The sequence below is a fragment of the Podarcis vaucheri genome (genome assembly GCF_965113315.1).
Source record: "Podarcis vaucheri genome assembly, chromosome: 2".
Taxonomy (NCBI): domain Eukaryota; kingdom Metazoa; phylum Chordata; class Lepidosauria; order Squamata; family Lacertidae; genus Podarcis; species Podarcis vaucheri.
Window position 1 is genome coordinate 53,120,684 of NC_138760.1, and position 19,421 is coordinate 53,140,104.

Consider the following 19,421-nt stretch of genomic DNA (forward strand, 5'->3'; position numbering starts at 1 on the left):
ATACCACGAAAGTTGTGACGATTGCTACAACGGGACGACAAAAAGTAAGGGCTGGAGGCTGGCGCCGCAGCAATTTAGGCTGCTGTACACACCCCCTTGAAGGCACCTGGTTGGGTGCCAGGCCGGGGGCGTGGGCACCAGCCAGGTGGGTGGGAGGCAGGGGGCAAATGCCCCCTGCTTGAGGCGGAGTCCGGCTCCCGGCCACAACCACTCCCCTCTCTTGCAGGGAGGAGAGTCTATAGCGTACAAACATATTGAAATTCAATAAAAAATAAGATGCATAGTCCTTTATAGAAACCTAGCAGGATATAAGAAAAACCGAATTCCAATACTGAATTGCACATCCTTTTCTTTCCTGGTACAAACCTTACTTGAAAGAGCCTTCACCTTTTCTTAACAATTATGGTACTACTTTCATATGCTACAAAATCTTGTGATAAACCTCAGAAATTATACTGGCTACTTGGATATCTCATTAGACTTTTCTTACCCTTTTGTCTCCAGGATAATAAGGAAAAAAAAAATCTAATCTACAGCCTTCTAAACGCTAAATTAGATCTAATGAGAGGGCACTTTCCCAACTGTTCAACAGCAGGTTTCAAGCCAATGCAAGCTTTTTATGGTTCAGACACCCAGGGATGATGGCAACACATTAAAGACAGTTTAAAAGTCAAATTCAAATTATTTAAATAACTTGAATATATATATATATATATATATATATATATATATATATATATATATATAATGAAAACATTCAAATCCCACTCCAAGAAGAAAGTTTTTGTAACTGCTATTATTAGGCTGGTATCATCAGATTAGGTTAGAGAAGGCTCCCCACCCCATTCTTAGTTCTTATACTAAAGTAAGAAACACATTACAAAATAAGACAGAGTTGAAACAACATCCTCATCTTTTGCAATCAGAAGCATGTCACATTTCTTATAAAAGACTCTGTCCGCTCCTTTTCTACTGAACACACACGTTAAGCCTGAAGCGTCCGACCAGTTGGTAACAACCATTTGGCAACTAATGCTGAACCATTCTGGCATTTCAGAACCTAACCAGTTTAGTGTATGTATGTGTATGTATGTATGTATGTATGTATGTATGTGTGTGTGTGTCCTTAGAGCAGCTCTCTTCAAATAAAACAGCATGGTGAAGTTAGCATAATTTATATTTACCCTTATATCCTGCAGTGGGAATGTCAGTATTTATGACTTATCCATTCACCATATTTTAAAAAAAAGTTGCTTCAAAGAATTAACAATATATACCTTGTCTACACATTAATCAAATTAGATGGATACCTAATGATACAATTTTTGCATATTTTTATATGTTACTTTTGCTATATATATTTATTTTATCTTATCTTATCAAAATAACAATATCTCACTACCCCCTAGCACCACTCAGTCTCATTATAACAATTTATAAAATTGCCATTTCATAAAAATAGAAATGAAAAACTATCAGCCAAAGGGACAGGATTTTCCACTTCATGCTAAATGCACTTCATGTCCGTCATCTATCACAGATAGTGTTCTTTTTTATCAAAAGCCAGCAGGATGCATAAATAGCAAGAGAGACTCATATATAATTAACTTATCACAACCAGAATACGGAGTTTACATGCCAGCAAAAACAATCCTAGCAAGACATCTACACCAGTCATAAGCCTAGAATAAATCTCTGTAACAAATGGGATGTTAGCACATTTAGAATAGCAACAAACTTTGCAACTGCTTCAAAAATTGGTATCTACAATTCTATAGCATTCTTTACTAGCCATACTTTGCTAACAGGAAACAAGAAGGAAGTTGTAGATGCAACCTGTACAGTTACCACCTGTTTCAAACAAAATGACAGCACACCATTTCAATAAGAACCACCGCTTCAATTTGCTAGCATTTGTAGATTGCAATGAAAAAGAAAATATGACAAAAGAGGATTATTGGCCATCTGAAATGGTTATTGACTAGCTTGTGGGTACTCCTAGGTATGGAGTTGTTACTGGAGGTCCACTGCTCTGCATGGACTTGGATATATGCTGGGAAAGCTCTTCATGTCATTCCATCTCTGAGTGAAATCTGAAGTGCCATAGCTACTCAACAGTAGTACCTTCATCATTGAATATTCTTGCCTCTGATTTACAACCAACAACACCATTGTTCAGCTTTCACCACAATCTGAAAACCCATCTCTTTTTTATGCATTTGGAGAGGATTGGGGTTGAGATATTGGGCCACCTGGAATTGTTATAGGAAGCAGATTAAGTTACTGAGGGTGAGATGCATCTGATCAATTGAACAGTGTTGTCAAGCACTGGGCTATGGAATTCTGGCCTCAAATAACACTTTCAAATAACCTTTACTTATCTCTTTTTCAACATTTTAAAGAAACAAAAGGACCTAATGCATGGAGTTTCTATGAAGATCATAAACCTGAAATTGTAAAGCAATGTCCCTCATACTTTTCTATGTAGAAAAAACCCAGCATTTTCTCTTTACTTTCTGACTTCTTATATTGCTATACTACTATGAAATAGCTCTCTATTAGTTATACTAGAATGTTCTAGTGATGTTAACGCACAGCTCTTGGGAAAACTGCTAAACAAATTTTCTGTTCTCTTGCTGATTGCACTTGACTAGTAGTTAATGCTTTGTCCCAAAAGAGAATTTCAAGCTAGGACTTCAAGCTAGACATAAATTACTAATAAACTAAGACTACTTTGCCAATATAATTATGACATTTGAAATTCTGCTGGCTTCACATACCAGTCTTACCACATAGGAATAATGGGCTTCAATTAATTTCCAATGCACAAAGTAACCAGCCTGCTTCTGCTAGCTGAAATTAGAGCAATAAATATCTATGAAGTTTTATAACAACAAAAGAAGTAAGGATAATACTCACAGCAACTGTAGAGACACGAGCCCATCAAAAAGACCCTTGGGAATCTCTGTGATCTTATTTCCATAGAGCACTCTGAAAAATATAAAGAGGCAAATTAAATAGTGCAAAGGTGCACTACTTACAACAAATCTTATGTTTAGCCACATTAATTTTTCTATCATTCTCCTCTTTATCAAGAGTTAATTCACTTAAACTGCTAGCTATCAATAAAATAAGAGTTGCAGGTAAATTAAATGTTTGGAAAAACTTTTGAAAATTGAATAAAGGATTGTTATTTATTTATGTCATAAAACATTTTCAAGATCGTGTTTGCTCTGCATCAATTTTTGGTTTATCATTTAGGCTTAGTGGGGTGGTTAAATGGGAGTGAAAATTTCATTTATGTATCTTAGCCTCTCTAGCCTATAAACATATATGAGAAAATAAAGTGACATCAATTTTTGAAAAGTTGAACAAATAAAACTAAATAACTGTTTTGGGATCTAACGTTATCATCAATTGCTTGGGGATACTGATGGATAAGGAAAGAGGATATTACCTCCAAGACTAAAGTGAATGCACAGGCAATCTTCCCACATACAAACCAAAATTGGAGACAACTTTTCATATTTGCATTATGAGGCAGCAGCAACTTACTTCACTTATATTCAATGCAATCCTATGTATGTTCTATCATAAATAAATCACATTATGTTAAATGGTGCTGACTCCCAAATAAACGTCCGGTATTGAAGAGCAAATAAGAATGTTACTGGAAAAAAGATTTGGGATTTGAAATTGAGGAAAGCAAGAAAAGAAATTGGAGACCTGAAGAAATGTTTGCATTAGGATCTCAGAGCCTGTCCTATTGAGATGACAATTCCTAAAGGAGACAGCACTGCTCTACTATATTTAGCATTGCACATGCCCATCACCAAACAATTGGCTGTCAACGTGGCTGAGTGTCACAACCCAGAAGCAAAAAGACCACTCACACCATAGTGTGATTTTCAAAATGGATTTTTGCGTATCTCATAACCTTTTTCATTGTGCGCTGGGGGCAGTGAAAAAGTATATGGTGATTGCTTCACAAATGTTCCTTTTCCTTTCTTTCTTTTTGTTTTGCTGGGTATCGATGCCCAATGTTTTGCTCCATCAACATTTTCTAGTACATTTTGGCTCATTATTCAGGAGTAGTTTTAAACATTCTATTTAAGTGTTAGATTAGCATAATCTAAAGTCATCTATTTAGCTTTCAAAAAGGATCTGAAATACTTTACAAGTTCCAGAAGGAAATGCTAAGAGGAGTGGTAAAAGATAAAGAGGCACGCATTGGCTTATACTAATAAAAAGTTGCAGGAATGTTAGCTAACAACTGCTCTGGATATTAGATACCTTAAGGAACAAACATTATGTTTCTAGCATAATTGAAGAAATCCTAGTCAAATAATTTGAGGTAAAAATGATTACTGCAATGCTCTATCATCAGAATCATTCAACAACATATTCCTTCATCTCTGGCATCCCCACAAAAATGATAACACATCCTCACTCATTAGGTGATAATGTAGTTGTGAATGACATGCCAAAGGCTAACCACCATGATGTATTTGGATCCAAGCTAATCTATCTTTTAAAAATGAGTTGAATCAGAAGGGGAAACAATTTAACATCTTATACATATCTGAAATAAATTCTCTTGTCAGCCCAAATCTGAGAACTGGTTTGACACATCATGTGAAATGTCTCCAGACAGTCTGGAAAAGGCCTTCTATGCTTTGGGACAGCCAAATTAAATGTGCAGAAAGCCTACTGGCACCCAGAAGTCTTAGACACAGTGTGCAAAAGATTGAGAGACCTTGGGGACAGTGATATATCATTTCAGTGAAACAGCTGTAACATATCCCGAGCTATAAATATAATGAAAGAAAGAAGAAACTGATGCTCATTTCAAATCCAATACTAATTCACTAAAGACCCCACTGAATTAAATGAAATTTATTTTAGTTTTCTTAGCACATTCAGGGCTAAGAGAGAATTCACATAACACAAAGTCTCTTTAGCCCCTACTCTTGATCAACGTTTGAAAAAAGCAAGCTAATCCTACATATTTCTTAACTCAAAGATAAAGAAACTCATTATAACAGGGCTTGTTCAAGAAGCAGCATAGATTAGCGAATAATTTTTAATGGTCAGTACTATTACAGAAAAAAACCCTGTCCTGGAAATTTCAATATTACAATCAATTACTGCTATTCAAACCATGAAAATGAGAACAAAGCAGATTTTAGAGAACTGTTAAGTGTTGGATCATTAGACACATTTAGCAGTTGTAGTGAACAAGCTTCAAACTTGCCTATCAGATTAATAAACACAGTTCTGCACCATCATTCACAATTTTGTGATGGGTGGGTGTCTGGTTACAACCTACAGTGATCAGGACATCATGTATCATAAATTAAAAGAAGACATACAATAGTAAATAACAGGACAAGGAACTGTTTAAATGTAACTAAATAATGGAATAATTTTGGCTTGAATCCAAAGATCCTACTGTGCAACTCACATGGCAAAGTTTCCCCCTTCCAAGTCTGCAACTCTGGTTGCAGAAAAGCTGCTCTAGAAGGCTGGTCCTCTGGCAACAAGTTTCAAGGAATAGAGATTAACTGTTGTTACTACCAACACTGCTTTTGACACTAAGTAAAAGAAATATACAAAGAGTGTACTGGGTTTTTTTTTAGAGGCCTAAATATCTAACCTTCATAGGGTATTCATCTATAAAAGGCATCTACGAGTTGCATAAACAATGGCACCTTCAAGTCTGTCTGATCAATTTCCAATTTAAGAAAGATTAGGTTCTTCTCACAAGGTGACAATTGCACTGGGAAAAGGAAAGCATCACCAACCAATACTTGATCTATTTATTTTTAAGACTCTCCAAATCTCCTATCCAAGGTTACCCTCTACTTACAGCGAGGTGAGTGATTTCAAGCCCTGAAAAGCATCTGATGCAATATCCGATATTTGATTCTTGCTGATATCACTGTAAGGATACACAAGGGAAGAAGACAAGGTACTCATGAAAACACAATTTACCAATGCGCCCTAAGCTTTTAAAAATGATTTATCTTTAGATAACAGCAGCACACAGTTCTGCTCCACTTAAAGTTCTTAATCCTGTGGAAAGAGAGATGTGAATTCACTGAACACATAGTGACTATGGTACAATGAACTTCATTTTAAGGGTGGCATCACTACTATCTTAATTATAGCTCATACAACTATACTGACCTTCATATACGGTTCTATATTTTCTATATGAGCAATACATGGCTGAACTAAAAAATCTAGCAGTGGTTAAAAGGATAGCAAGAACTCTCCATCTAGTAAATTCTCTGTTGCATATTTATAAACACAACATCTATTTTTTCTAAGAGGGTCATAAAACACAAGGAAACCTGCCTAAATTATTACACTGGAATGCCATTTATATTTCTATAAACCTATTATATAAATGCAAACACTGAATACATCTGCAATCCTGCACACACTTACCTGGGAGTATGTCTGATTGAACTCAGTGGCGTTTACTTCTGGGTGAACATGCATAGGATTGCATAGCATGAAAACCCATTTATAGGTAGGCAGAAAAAGGGAATGAACTCTCTAAGTTTCCAAGCTCCTTTATCTCATATTTGAACTCACAAAAGAAACATGAATAAAAGAAACAAATAGTATGGTAAAGCAATATGTGTTGCACTGTGAAAAGCCAATTCTCTCTCCCTGGTACTGGGAAGTTGGGCTTTAACTTACAGGTGTGCTGGAAGCTATAGGGTGGATAGTTATGCATTGCATCAACACAAAAGGATACAAATGTGCATAAAATTTACATATGGGGTATACAGATGCAAATTTAGAAATAATTATTATATTTTAAACAGAAATACAATACATCTCAGCATAGTGAGGAAGACACCAGGTGACTTGTGTAATTCAGTCTACTGACCAATTGCTGCTAACTGTTAGTAGACAACTTCAATGCTCCTGTTCTCTTTTTTAATGAATATTTATTTTTAAACCAGACTTAAACTGGACAACCCTCAAACAGAGAATTGTACCCTGACAACCCTTCAAAAGAGAGGATTGTCCTTAAAGTAGGACACATGGCCAACCTAGTAGAGTCCCTGCAATAAACAGATCATCCCTCATTATAATTACACTTCTGTCACCCCATTTGCTGTTCCTTAATAAGGATTGATTGTCAATCCCTTTCTCCTTCTTGTGAGTTTAAAAGACTCCCTCTTTAAATTCACTTCAGTGGTTAAAATTATTTACACAGTGTTGTTAACTGCCATTCAAATTTTCACTAACAGCTTAGAATTATTACAGAACAGAAGCAATTTATTTAGACCCATACAAGTTTGTAAATAAAACTCTTGTTTGGGGATTTAATGAGAACACCACCTTTTGTAACTTTGATTTTCAATTTTACCACCGTAAAACACACACACTTTTTATTCTCTTTGAGATAGGCTCCCTACATATTTGCAACAATTTGAAAGGAATAATTTTTTTAGACAACCTTTGAAATCTCTTTACAAAATAAGCAATCTTCACAACCTGTAATTATACTGTATATATTGAGTAGCATATGCACAGGCCTGATTTTTTGACATACACCTGGCACCACTTAATTTTGTAGCTTTTAAACCATTATAATAGTGCAGCAGCAAAGAATGCTATACTATTAACACAGACCCCAGTGTCTGTGACAGCCTGAAATCTGCAGCTACAATAACTTCAATATTTTATACTTTGGTTTACAGATTTTAAATTATTAAAAAGTTTTCTATCTATTTTAAGATACAGATTAGCCTTTTCCTGAAATATTTCATGAAATTTCTGTTCTGTAATGTTCATATGGAATTGATTTCTAATAATATATTGCCTATGTTGAAAATACAAGAAATGAGGAATAGTTCTGTTTGTTTTGCTGTGCTTGTTTTATCACTTCTGTCATCCTTCTAAAAAGGTGAACTTGGAAGAGAATGCAACCAATTCCACAGAAGATTCTCTTGGCAGTAGTAGAATTTCTTAGATGCTGGGTGTGTGTATCAGTCATAGAATATGAGGTAGCATATGCAGCCTTATTCATAAACAGTAGGATTTCTTTATAATGCTGCAAAGTAGCCCGAGATTGGTAATTTCAGAAAAGCTGAAGCTTTTGAAGTAGCCAGCACCTACATATCTTTTTCTGCAGGTGCACCACAATACTATGGCCATTTTCTAGTAAATAAGCCCCACTATAGTCAACAGGGCTTAAGTCCCAGGAAGTTCCAACATTTAAAAATAATAATAATCTGGAATCTGTTCCATTCACCATCAAGTATGTATTATTGCTTTGAAACCAAATGAAACACCAGCAGGCCTGCTAGTGACTTTCTCCGACATTTTCCTAGTAGATTTGAACATAAACTTAACCATGCTTTGCCTTCTTTTACTACTAACATCAATTTAAAGTACGTAATTGTACTGAAGTTGTTGAGTGTTTCCCAGGCTAACATTGGCATAGGTGTTTTACAAAAAGAATCCCAGCCTCACTATACTTCCATGGAGATTAAATCTATTTCCTATCAAACATAAAAAGCACAATATTACTATATGTATTTGGAAATTGCTCTTACAAGAACTGTCTTTTCAGCTCTAAGCCAGTTGCTTAAAACTAGAAATAGGAAAAAAAACATAAGCCAGTTTCCTCCAAGAAAATGCATTTCATGATAAGGACAGTAATGTGATAGAAGCAGATAGAGCTGTTATTAATGGCTTAACTATCATGCATTGTTACCCACACTGTCCTACATAAAAATATTATTGGTTTCATTCACATGGGCCTTATACCATATGCATTGGTATCAAACTGATAGTGCCACAAAATACATTAGCTGGATCCAGTTCTACATGTTCATGAGAGGTTTTCCTATCCTCTTTCATTTCAGCAACTTAGTTATTGTTGTTGCTTTCAGATCAGATATGGTCCTGAAGTAAAAGCTAGAAGAACATGAACTAGAATAATTGACGGTATTCAAGAACAGCCTATGTGTAGGTGATATTTATTGCCCTTATGATACATGCTGCTCTGGAGGTCCTTCCAGTTGCATAAATAGCAGCTTGCCCATGTGGCTGCCTCACTGGAAAGTAGCTTATCAACTGCAAGCATTGAAAATATTTTATATACTGTATTAAACTACTTAAAATACTTACATTCTTTTTAATTTCTTGTACTGCGAGAAAGCTCCAGGAGGAATGTTTTTGATAGAATTCTGCTCCAAGCGACTACAAAGAGAATTAAACACATTAATGCCAAAAAGGCAAAGTCACAGGGTAAATCTTTAGTATTTATTTTTAAATATACCTGACACTTAAAACCACAAAAAACAAAATAAATATTTAAATGCTATTAAAACTTCTCAAGATTCTAGGTAAAAGCAAAGCAGACATCATCATCATCATCATCATCATCATCATCATGTGTTCTAAAGATGGGGGTGTGGGAGGAGTAGACTACCGTATTTTTCGCCCCATAAGACGCACTTTTTCCCCTCCAAAAATGAAGGGGAAATCGGGGTGCGTCTTATGGGGCGAATGCCTGCAAGCCTCGCGCGCCCGGCAGGAGGTCCCACCGGGTGCGCGAGGCTTGGGGCGGCAGCCTGTCGCCCGAAGCACGGGGAGCCCTCGGGAGGGCTCCCCCTGCTTCGGGCGAGTGTCTGCAAGCCTCGCGCACCCGGCAGGAGGTCCCACCGGGTGCGCGAGGCTTGGGGCGGCAGCGGACTGCTTGCGCGCACCTAGAAGCTTGGGGCCGGCTGAGCTCAGCCCGCCCCAAGCTTCTAGGTGCGCGCAAGCAGTCCGCTGCCGCCCCAAGCCTCGCGCACTCGGTGGGACCTCCTGCCGGGTGCGCGAGGTTTGGGGCGGCAGCGGACTGCTTGCGCGCACCTAGAAGCTTGGGGCCAGGTGCGCGCAAGCAGTCCGCTGCCGCCCCAAGCCTCGCGCACTCGGTGGGACCTCCTGCCGGGTGCGCGAGGCTTGGGGCGGCAGCGGACTGCTTGCGCGCACCTAGAAGCTTGGGGCCAGGTGCGCGCAAGCAGTCCGCTGCCGCCCCAAGCCTCGCGCACCCGGCGGGACCTCCTGCCGGGTACGCGAGGCTTGGGGTGGCAGCGGACTGCTTGCGCGCACCGAGAAGCTTAGGGCCAGCTGAGCTCAGCGCGCCCCAAGCTTCTAGGTGTGCGCAAGCAGTCCGCTGCCGCCCCAAGCCTCGCGCACCCGGTGGGACCTCCTGCCGGGTGCGCGAGGCTTGGGGCGGCAGCGGACTGCTTGCGCGCACCTAGAAGCTTGGGGCGCGCTGAGCTCAGCACGCCCCAAGCTCCTGGTGTAGCGCAACGATCCGCTAGCCCTGGGAGAGCCCCGCGGCTCTCCCAAGGCTAGCGGACTGCTTGCGCGCACGCAGAAGCTTGGGGCGCGCTGAGCTCAGCACGCCCCAAGCTCCTGGTGTAGCGCAGCGATCCGCTAGCCCTGGGAGAGCCCCGCGGCTCTCCCAGGGCTAGCGGACTGCTTGCCGGCATGCAGAAGCTTGGGGCGCGCTGAGCTCAGCACGCCCCAAGCTTCTGGATTAGCGCAGGGGTCCGCTAGCCCTGGGAGAGGCGCCCGGCTCTCCCACGCTAGCGGAGACCTTGCCGGCACGCAGAAGCTTGGGGCGCGCTGAGCTCCGCACGCCCCAAGCCCCTGGTGTAGCGCAGCGCACCTGGGGGGGAAATAATTTTTTTTTCCTTTATTTCCCCCCAAAAAATCTAGGTGCGTCTTATGGGCCGGTGCGTCTTATGGGGCGAAAAATACGGTATTCCATAAGCTTTCTATAAATAATAATATGAGTCCATTGTCAATATTACTTCCCTGTTCTTATTACCAACAGAAGTCTAGCCAGATGTTAAAAACAAATCCAGGAAAAGTCTAGAATGGCTCTGAGCTTTTAGCACAAACAAGAATTCATAGAATCATAGAGTTGGAATAGACCACAAGGGCCATCGAGTCCTGCCAAGCAGGAAACACCATCAGAGCACTCCTGACATATGGTTGTCAAGCCTCTGCTTAAAGACCTCCAAAGAAGGAGACTCCACCACACTCCTTGGCAGCAAATTCCACTGTCAAACAGCTCTTACTGTCAGGAAGTTCTTCCTAATGTTTAGGTGGAATCTTCTTTCTTGTAGTTTGGATCCATTGCTCCATGTCCGCTTCTCTGGAGCAGCAGAAAACAACCTTTCTCCCTCCTCTATATGACATCCTTTTATATATTTGAACATGGCTATCATATCACCCCTTAACCTCCTCTTCTCCAGGCTAAACATGCCCAGCTCCCTTAGCCGTTCCTCATAAGGCATCGTTTCCAGGCCTTTGACCATTTTGGTTGCCCTCCTCTGGACCCGTTCCAGTTTGTCAGCGTCCTTCTTGAACTGTGGTGCCCAGAACTGGACACAGTACTCCAGGTGAGGTCTGACCAGAGCAGAATACAGTGGCACCACAGAATCTTCCCTGGTATTGATGTCAGACTGACTGGGCGATAATTATTTGGGTCCTCTCTTTTCCCCTTTTTGAAAACAGGGACAACATTTGCCCTCCTCCAGTCTGCCGGGACTTCGCCTGTTCCTCAGGAATTCTCAAAGATGACTGCCAGTGGTTCTGAGATCACATCTGCCAGTTCTTTTAATACTCTTGGATGCAGTTCATCTGGCCCTGGAGACTTGAATACATCTAAACTAGCCAATTCTTATACTATCTCCTTAGTTATTCTGGGCTGTGTTTCCTCTGCTGAATCATTTGCTCCAAATTCTTCAGGTCGGGCATTGTTTTCTTTATCGGAGAAGACTGAGGCAAAGAAGGCATTGAGGAGTTCAGCTCTTTCTGTGTCCCCTGTTTGCATTTCACCATCTTCTCCTCTGAGTGACCCCACTGTTTCTTTGTTCTTCCTTTTGCTACGGACATACCCATAAAAGCCTTTTTTGTTGCTTTTAACCTCTCTAGCAAGCCTGAGTTCATTCTGTGCTTTAGCTTTTCTGACTTTGTGTCTACATGTGCTGGCTATTTGTTTGAATTCCTCTTTGGTGGTTTCCCCCCTTTTCCATTTTTTGTACACATCCTTTTTTAATCTTAACTCAGTTAAAAGTTCTTTAGATAGCCACCCTGTGTCTTTAATATAGTCTACAACCATTTATAAACTACTTCAAATAGTTTAGGTACAGTGAACTGTGTGAAGAGATGCCCTTGAAGGTACCTTCCAGTCTTACAATTCAATGATTTGTTTTGTTCTGCCAAGAAACAGCTACTTTGCCCTTTGGGAGCTTTATTTTTAAGGCTTCAACAACTGTTCAGGTCAAAGGACAAGAGCAATTTCCTTCACTCTCTCTAATAAAACAGCAAAGCCTAAAGAGAGTGCAGAGAAGCCTGATGGATTCAAAGATATTTCTCTGAACATTAAGAGCAAGTCCGTGTATGCTCTGGCTTAGACCAGACACTCAACAAAACAGCTGAAAACAGCAAGGAAAAAGAAAGATGCACTTAAGGTGACAAATGATCTTCTAGGGTCAAAACCCCACCTGGAATTCTGTCCTAATCAATCTCAAGGTTCAGCACTTTTTGTCATCTCCTTAGCTGGCACCTGAGCACTTCACACACATGGTAAGACCGCAATGCATGTGTGTGTGTATATATATATATATATATATATATATATGTGTGTGTGTGTGTGTGTGTGTGGAGAGAGAGAGAGAGAGAGAGAGAGAGAGAGAGAGAGTACCTAACACAGCTTTTCTAAAACCAGATCACATTACTGGGAGCAACAAAACCATACAGAGTAATACTGATTGCTGAATAAGTAAGACATTCATATCAATGTAGGTTCCAGCTATCTCCTTTAACTGGTGAAAAAGGGGGAAATGTTTGCTAATGGGAGCAGCTTACTATCATTTCCCCAGTTTGAACAACATCTTAGCTAACAGCTATGTTACTGTGGCCTAATCGTTTGTCAAGACTGCCTGTAACACAGACAAATCATTAAACCGGACAGAAAAAAAGAATGAGGCATCAGTACTGATACTTTTTAGCTGTCAAGTAAGTGGAGCCTACAAATGAGATAGCCTTGCTCTATTAACAAGCAGTGCTGTGCTCTCTTTTGGAAGTGTCAGAGCTCATCCCTTCCATAGTAGGAAACTGTGAATAACCTGTAGGCCAGATTGGTAAAATAAGTAAGCAAGCTTGTCATGTTCTCTGGTTGCACCTTTCTGGTTAGCATGGCTAGCTGTGGCCTCTTTTTGGAAGACAACAGCTTCTAAAAGTACATTTTAGAGAAAATAGGGGATGAAATTAAATACATGTTTTCAGTACATTATGTACTGTAACTGATGCAACAAGGAAGGCAAAGCAGGATCAAAGGGATAGTCTGCTCCAAGTAGTTAGCAGAAGACACAAATGTGCATGTATGAATAAGTGGACATGCTACAGTGCCTGATGTGATGATATCAGTGTATTTGGCCTTGCTGAAGCATTTCCAGAGCAGAAACCTAATTGCTCATTGTGCAATGCCAGAATGTATTAGGGCTCATTATCTCTTCAGCCTGGGTATAGAGTAGCATGCACTCTCTTGCATGCAGCAGGGGCCAGGAGTGATTCAGACATGCACTGTCAACACTTGAGGATTGCAGCATATGTTAATGACTTCCATCACTGAATGGGCTATCATATATCAACCACTGTGGAAAGAACAAAAGTTTCCGTTGGAAAGCACTGTGTTTGAATTTGCGATCTCAAATGATAACAAATCACCCGTGGTCAATTAAAGCAGAATGTTGGTAAATGGAGTCCACACATGTGCCTTTAAGTCATTATATGATAAGGCATCAAGTAATGTGCATGAGTGTGAACTGGCGCAGAGAGAGAAGGCAGGAACCATCACTATAATGTCTGCTCTACCCCTGCTAGCTCACCTTCTGACACCAAACATTCCCATTTTAGTATGCATTAACTATATCTGCCACCTATTGGTGCATCGCTTCTGGTGGCAGCAGAGAGAAAGGTGGTAATTTCCCCAATGTGGCAGGAAAAAAACTAAACAGTTAGAACTGAGAACATGGTGGGGAGAGAATTAAGAGCCAGGAAATGAGTCTGATCCAGCCAACCATGCTAATGGTGAGCAAGTAAAACTATTGGTAACCATAAATAAATTATGTTAGAGGGAAAGTGTACAGAAGGAGTTGGCTACCACTGCTGAGAAGAAAAGAAAACTGATTGGTTACTGATGTCCATATAACCCCCCTCACCCCAAAGAACAAGTAGAAAATTTAAAAATAAATGATTACTGAGACAAATGTGGAGGATGTGGTGGGTTGAATGAAGGCAATGTGAGCGAAATATATAATGTGCAGGAGACAACAGCTGTCATTGCGTAACTTTTCATAAAGCAAAGTGTTCAGGCTTGCTGCAGAATCCCATTGCCCCAGAGAATCTGTAGTTTGCCCAAGGCAACTGATTTATGTGAGCCACAATGTCAGGTATATTGCTGGAATCATGCCAAGTGTGCCTTTCTTCCAGTTCTGCATTGATGTATTTATCAAGTAGTAAATGACTACATGGCAACCTACCATGCCTTTGAATACTGTCATATTTCAATATTTAATTTTAAATATGTTTATTAAATTGAAGGCAGGAAATCAATTACAAGTTACACAGGTGTAAAATTGTACAGCCTATTAGTAGCTTGATGTAGGCACAGTAAATCCGCTCCTGTCCTAACTTTGAGGGCTCTCTGGCAAGCTCCAAGTTACTAGTTGTCTTTCCAGAACTGTGAAAATGGGACCAGGCAGGTGGAAATATATTTGAGCATATTTGATCCTCGCTATCACTATGCACAGATTGAGATACTAATATATTTCCTTCCCCAGCCATGTAGGAGGATAGAAGACCAACTAACCAAGTAAGTTAATCATGGCATCACATCATTATGTCCACATAGGAAAACACAATCCACAAAAGGCATGAGACTAAAGGTAAAGGTAAAGGTACCCCTGCCCGTACGGGCCAGTCGTGTCCGGCTCTAGGGTTGTGCGCTGATCTCACTTAAGAGGCCAGGAGTCAGCGCTGTCCACAGACACTTCCGGGTCACGTGGCCAGCGTGACGAAGCTGCTCTGGCGAGCCAGCACCAGCGCAGCACACGGAAACACCGTTTACCTTCCCGCTATAAAGCGGTACCTATTTATCTACTTGCACTTAGAGGTGCTTTCGAACTGCTAGGTGGACAGGAGCTGGGACCAAAAGATGGGAGCTCACCGCGCCGTGGGGATTCAAACCGCCGACCATACGATCGGCAAGTCCTAGGCACTGAGGTTTTACCCACAGCGCCACCCGCGTCCCGACATGAGACTACAGCACTCTAAAATCAAGTTGCAATTTCTAAAGGTGAGTTCAAATGATTTTTTTTGAAAGGACATATTACTGCACAATGAAATCTCCCTATTGCTATTCATTAGACACCTCCCCCCAATGACAACAACAAAAAATACTCCCAGCAGTTGAAATGTAGATGCATCCACATTAAATGCAACAATAGTCATATTTGATTTCGATGAAATTCAATTTCAGCATTTGGTAGTACAGCTGCAGCATATCATTCTATCTGTAAGGCAGATCTCAAGGTTCTTTCGATGTTCCCATCATTTAGTCATATGGAGAAACAGTAAGGCACATATTACTAAAAATCCAACCCAAGACCCCTATTCTCTAAGTCTTAGGCAGAGAGTACTTGAGTAATGTTTTTAAAAAACAGAGGTTTCACATACATTATGATAATCCAAAATTTGCTCTTTTGTGAAAGTAAAATAATTGAACTTTGGAACCTTGGGGTATTGCCATGAATGCCAAGTTCTTCAATTTGCAGCACAAATTCATGAATATTTCTAAACTTCTATCTACATGCTATAGAGTCATAGAATCATAGAACTGAAGAGTTAGAAGGAACCCTGAGGATCATTTAGTCCAACCCCCTGCTATGCAGGAATCTCAACTAAAGCATCCATGACAGATGGCCATTCAACATCTGCTTAAAAACTTCCAAGTAAGGAGAGTCTACCACCTTCCATTCCACTGCAAAGCAGCTCTTAGTGTCAGAAAGTTATTCCTGATGTTTAGTTAACTGTTAACTTGAAACCATTGGTTTGGGTCCTAGTCTCTGAGCAGGAGAAAACAAGCTTGCTCCATCCTCCATGTGACAGCCCTTCAGATATTTGAAAATGGTTATCATATCTCCTCTCAGTCTCCTCTTATCCAAACATAGCCCTGTTCCCTCAACCATTCCTCATAAGGCTTGGTTTCCAGATCCTTGATCATCTTGGTCATCCTCCTCTGAACAACTTCTCAATATCCAGCTTAAATTGTGGCACACAGTAGTTCAGGTATGGTCTGACAGAACAGAGCAGTACTATGACTTCCCTTGATTGGGACACAATAGTTATATCAATGCAGCCTAGAATAGCATTAGCTTTTTTTGCTGCTGCATCACACTTGTTGACTCATGTTAAACTTGCAATAGATCCTTTTCACATGTACTACCGGCAAGTCAGGTGTCCCCTATCTTATATTTGTGCAGCAGGGTTTTCCTGCCTAAGTACAAAACTTTACACTAGTCCCTATTGAAATTCATTTTGTTAGTTTTGGCCCGGTTCTCTAATCTCTTAAGGTCATCTTGAATCCCGAAATAAGACTGGTGATTGGGAGTCTATTCCAAATTCTAGGCACCACAACCAGAAATATTTCCGATATCCACTCACTGTAAATTCCATAACAGAGGGGCAAGGGGAAGAGTTTCAAAGGAGGAGCAATGCTGGATTCATTTACAGTGAGACGTGCGGGTATAGAGCAGCATACTACTACTACTAATGGCTTGTATAAAACAATATCGTCTTGTTACGATGACATCCTCTTCTTCACTTCTCCTTGCATGGCCTCTATGCCCTCTCCAAATCTGTTCTGAGGTTCCCTCAATCATCTGGAACAGATCTGAGAAGAGTGTGAGGGACACATGAAGAGCTGATGGGGAGAGGAAGTTCTGTTGCAGAGGCAGACATTCTGCATTAATGGATAACTTCAATGAATAGAACCTGTTCTTTGTAAGTTTATTGGAGATTGCTAGTGTGAATGATCATTGTTTCCCAGTTGATGTCACATTATTATTACAGGGTGAAAAGATTTGGAATTTGCAAATTCCAAAGGCCTCATATTCTTACGTATCCTGGTGCATACTGAAAAACCACATATTATGCATAAAAGCAACGTTTACAATAGAGGTTCAGACTGGAATATTAATCCCACTTAATCATCCATTTAACACAATGGACTTCTGAATAGGATTGCACTGTAAATTTTGGATTATCCATTGGTAAATGGTAACTATGCTACCACTCAGTGGATTTGTAACTGGCTGACTGACCGAACCCAAAGGGTGCTCATCAATGGTTCCTCTTCATCCTGGAGAAGAGTGACTAGTGGGGTGCTACAGGGTTCTGTCTTGGGCCCGGTCTTATTCAACATCTTTATCAACGACTTGGATGATGGACTCAAGGGCATCCTGATAAAATTTGCAGATGACACCAAACTGGGAGGGGTGGCTAACACCCCAGAGGACAGGATCACACTTCAAAACGACCTTGACAGATTAGAGAACTGGGCCAAAACAAACAAGATGAACTTTAACAGGGAGAAATGTAAAGTATTGCACTTGGGCAAAAAAAAAGGAGAGGCACAAATACAAGATGGGTGACACCTGGCTTGAGAGCAGTACATGTGAAAAGGATCTAGGAGTCTTGGTTGACCACAAACTTGACATGAGCCAACAGTGTGACGCGGCAGCTAAAAAAGCCAATGCAATTCTGGGCTGCATCAATAGGAGTATAGCATCTAGATCAAGGGAAGTAATAGTGCCACTGTATTCTGCTCTGGTCAGACCTCACCTGGAGTACTGTGTCCAGTTCTGGGCACCACAGTTCAAGAAGGACACTGACAAACTGGAATGTGTCCAGAGGAGGGCAACCAAAATGGTCAAAGGTCTGGAAACGATGCCTTATGAAGAATGGCTAAGGGAGCTGGGCATGTTTAGCCTGGAGAAGAGGAGGTTAAGGGGTGATATGATAGCCATGTTCAAATATATAAAAGGGTGTCATATAGAGGAGGGAGAAAGGTTGTTTTCTGCTGCTCCAGAGAAGTGGACACGGAGCAATGGATCCAAACTACAAGAAAGAAGATTTCACCTAAACATTAGGAAGAACTTCCTGACAGTAAGAGCTGTTCGACAGTGGAATTTGCTGCCATGGAGTGTGGTGGAGTCTCCTTCTTTGGGGGTCTTTAAGCAGAGGCTTGACAACCATATGTCAGGAGTGCTCTGATGGTGTTTCCTGCTTGGCAGGGGGTTGGACTCGATGGCCCTTGTGGTCTATTCCAACTCTATGATTCTATGATTCTAACTGCCATAAATTGATGGTAAAAAATAAAATAAATCAAAAGCAAGCTGCATGTGAGTTTTCTATCTTTGGCTGGAATAGAGCAGAGAGAGCCAAAGTGGCACTTACATTTCTACAATACTCTCCGGAAGGTTGGCTGGGATTTCTGTTAAACCCTTTCCTCGACAGTCCACAATATTGTTGCTACAAGTGCAAGCAGATGGGCAGCTGATGGAATTGGCATTGCAGGATGGAGGTTCAGCATGTGAACCTGGGAAAGAAAAGGAATCAATATCATTATTTTAAAATGTGGTTTTGTGATAATCTGCCATTTATATCAGTGTGAAACAAAGCTTACTTGCCACATTGTTTATTATGACGACAACAACAACATCATCATCGGTGAGATACTTGAAGATGTACCTCTTTGCCCTGGCCTTTAATACCTGAGATGTGTGTTTTCAGAACCTACCCTATCTTCATTCAATTGACTTTATTGTGTCTTTCCTAAAGGATCCTGAGAATTAAACTTTGTTAAGAGTGCTGGGGACTGTAGTCTGTGGGAGTAAACTAAAGTTCCTAGCAATCTGCTTTACATGTATGGTGTGCTTGCAGGCAAAAAAAGTTGTAAACTTTCTTCACCACAGTGTAGTTCTGAAAATGTAGAATATTGTTTCTCCTTTTAAAAACCAATCCTTTATGCTACTCAACAAACAAAAATGCAAGGAGACTGTGCAAAGTCTTCCGAACTAGGGAGTGGAGGGAACCTTAGCAGGGGAACTCACACCTATTACCCTTTTACATTAAAAATAAGAAAGTACCCAAGTGAGTTACATCTTCTATGATAACTAAACACTTTAGACAATGTTCTTTTACAGAGGTTCAAAGTTATCCAGAGCTAAGAACACTAAAAGTGGCCTAAAAACTGCTATTCTATCAATCAATAAAAACTGATATTTCAAGTTTAAATGTCTGTTCAACTTCTCCCAGATGCT

The 19,421-nt window shown here is 40.5% G+C and overlaps 1 protein-coding gene across 2 annotated transcripts in view; it reads right to left on the reverse strand.

Moving 5' to 3' along the window:
* The window catches only part of SLIT3 (slit guidance ligand 3), a 413,252-nt gene that overhangs the window by 134,118 nt on the left and 259,713 nt on the right, over positions 1–19,421 (reverse strand). For both annotated transcript variants that reach the window (XM_082212998.1, XM_082212997.1), the window contains exons 9-12: positions 18,556–18,697; positions 9,160–9,231; positions 5,870–5,941; positions 2,920–2,991 (exon numbers count right to left, since the gene is read on the reverse strand). In XM_082212998.1, the coding sequence (XP_082069124.1) occupies positions 2,920–2,991; positions 5,870–5,941; positions 9,160–9,231; positions 18,556–18,697 (358 nt within the window). The remainder of the gene's footprint in view (positions 1–2,919; positions 2,992–5,869; positions 5,942–9,159; positions 9,232–18,555; positions 18,698–19,421) is intronic.